We start from the raw sequence: 2,742 nt of genomic DNA on the forward strand, positions 1-2,742 counted from the left end.
CCTGTCTACTTTTAAGGCTAGGCTTAAAACTTTCCTTTTTGATAAAGCTTCTAGTTAGAGTGGCTCAGGTTATCCTGATCTATCTCTATAGTTCTGCTGCTATAGGCTTAGACTGCTGGAGGACATAGGGACCCCTTTTTCATCATTCTGCTTCATTCTATCTCTATTCTCCCACTCTGCAGAATCTGTTAGTTCAATCTCTAACGTTCTGCTCTCTCTGCTTTTTCTCATAGTAGCTTCATCTGGTCTGTTCCTGTTTGGCTGTGACTCCATCCTGGAGAGAAATATCAGCTGTGCTGCTGCCATCAACACCTTTGTTTCTAGATGCTGGAGGTCAGATGGAAGCGGCGCTGCCTGATGTTTAACCACAGACTAACGTTGCTGCCACCAGAGCTGTTCACTCATTATCACCTTCTGGGTGTTTATCTGCTCACCATTGTGCACACTGCTTCTTGTAGAACATTTTCTGCTCATTTTTTAGATTCGCTTTGTTTTGTTTGTTCCTTCATTCAGCTGGAGAGTTTATGATCTGGTTCGTGCAGCAGATCCTAGCATAGAGCCACACAGAACAGAAACCAGCCTAAAGTCCCTGGGCTCCACCTGGATGCTGCTTTCTCTCTTTGCTCCCCAGCAGAGATATCCGACCAGTAAAGCTGATGTTGGGGATCCAGCTGCATTCAGCCTGACAGGTCCGCTGCAGCGATCCAAAATCTGCAGTCACAGTTGAATACTGTCCATCTTTATGCTTTGGTTCTATGTTTCCCTCCAGTTCAGCATCACATGGGACTCAGCAGGAGTTCAACCCAAAATAAACTACAGAAACCTGAAGAACAGGAACCGTTACATAAAACAGACTCAGTCTTTAGATTTTACTGCAGGAGGATTTTCACTAATTTTTGAAAAGTCCCGCCCTCTCCACTTAAAAAAGAAAATGCACATGATGATCATTGCTTTTTGCTCCGTTGGTCACGTAACTCCTCCTCCACCGCGTGTTGCCTGCGCCATCTTTGTTTTTGGGCGCCGCTGTCATGTAGCGACAGCCTATGGCAACCGCCGGCCGATGTGACTGCAAATCCCAGAATGCTTCGCGAGGAGAGCTCTCAGTGCAAAGCATTCTGGGATATATCTGCCTCTACTGAGGCCTTTCTTTTCTTCTCATCCACTTCGTAGACACTTTTTCTCTTTCGACCGTCGGCCATTTTCAAAGAACCGCGGTGAGAAAGGTGAGCTTCAGTGACCGTCTGAAACCGTAGCTCACCACAGATCTACGCCTGAAAGAAAAAGATGGCTAACGGGACGAGCGCGTAGGACGGCCTGATGCAAACATATGAACAGAATGATTGACAGTTAGGAGGACCACTGATTGAGATGATCCACCTGGAAATAAAAGATCCTCCTTTATTCCTTTAACTCCAATTATTAAATATTTTTTCAGTTTATTATCATGTTGCTAAAAGTCGACTGTTTTATTCACTAACAGAAGCAGCTAAGCTGGGGCTCCGTCTGCAGCTCGACTCCGTTAAATATTATCCCTCGGCTCCCGTCTCCAAACAGCCGCACTTAAAAAACTACATTTAATAATAATGAAGTGAAATCAGATTCATTTCTTCTCACACTCTTTGGTTAGAAGATCAAAATAATCATCAGCCTGCAGGAATATTTATTTCTCAGCAAAAAACAAAGACTTTAATGATTGAGCTTACGGAGGTTAGCTTACAGCACTCATCATCATAATCAGACTCTATGTGAACATTTCTTTATTCAGGCATCAGCTTTGCTCCAAGGTTTCCATGCTTCCTTCCAGTTTGGATGAAGCTGGACGTTAGTTTCCAGAAACATCCTTCATATTCAGGCTTTGAAATGCAGACATGAGTCATTAGAAAGCCAAACCACAGCCCGTATGTTTAGGAGCATGAAGTCTCCATGTCAGCTGCCATCTTCTCCCCGGCATCAGAGGGGGGGTCCTGGTGGGTTCAGATGTTCCTGCAGCAGGGCTTCTTCTCCTCCTCATCCTCTGGTCTGGAGCTGTTCAGGGTCACCGCCTTTATGGATCCTCGGATCACTTCTTTGCTGCTCACCTTCTTGTGAATCTCTGTGTGTCAAAAGAATCAAATCTTCAATATTGACAGAGTGGATGTGTGGAGCAGATGTGAGCAGTCAGTGTGCTGTGAATAGTAGACATCAGATGAAGTAGGTTCAGTTTGGAGAGACAGAGAGAGGAGGGACAGCTGAACGGACCTGAAACATCTATTGGCTGGACATAGAAACAACTGTTCTAGATCAGCTGATTACTCAGGTTTTGATTGTTATAACAGTTTCCCTTCTTTTAGTCAGAGAGGCTAACAGCTGCCTTAGCTAGGTTTACACTGTGGGAGCGAACAATATGAAGTCTTTACCAAGAAGTCTAGCAGCTGCCTGCTGTCAGTCGCTCTGAATGGGAGGAAACTATTAGATCAGCTCTGTTATCATACAGGAGGAGGCGGTCCGGCCGCTTCCTTCACGAATGGGAGGAGACTCTTAGATCAGCTCTGTTATCATACAGGAGGAGGCGGTCCGGCCGCTTCCTTCACGAATGGGAGGAGACTCTTAGATCAGCTCTGTTATCATACAGGAGGAGGCGGTCCGGCCGCTTCCTTCATGAATGGGAGGAAACTCTCAGATCAGCTCTGTTATCATACAGGAGGAGGCGGTCCGGCCGCTTCCTTCATGAATGGGAGGAAACTCTCAGATCAGCTCTGTTAT

The 2,742-nt window shown here is 45.7% G+C and overlaps 1 protein-coding gene across 2 annotated transcripts in view; it reads right to left on the minus strand.

The window, feature by feature from the left end:
• Positions 1-1,650: 1,650 nt before the first annotated feature.
• rab25 (RAB25, member RAS oncogene family) overlaps positions 1,651-2,742 on the minus strand; it is a 12,276-nt gene continuing 11,184 nt past the window's right edge. Inside the window, exon 4 of one of the 2 annotated variants that reach the window (XM_015403960.1) lies at positions 1,651-2,092. In XM_015403960.1, the coding sequence (XP_015259446.1) occupies positions 1,974-2,092 (119 nt within the window). In that variant the 3' untranslated portion in view covers positions 1,651-1,973. The remainder of the gene's footprint in view (positions 2,093-2,742) is intronic. The other variant, XM_015403959.1, reaches the window with a different exon arrangement.

Source organism: Cyprinodon variegatus, unplaced genomic scaffold, assembly GCF_000732505.1.
Source record: "Cyprinodon variegatus isolate N-32 unplaced genomic scaffold, C_variegatus-1.0 Scaffold1600, whole genome shotgun sequence".
NCBI lineage: Eukaryota > Metazoa > Chordata > Actinopteri > Cyprinodontiformes > Cyprinodontidae > Cyprinodon > Cyprinodon variegatus.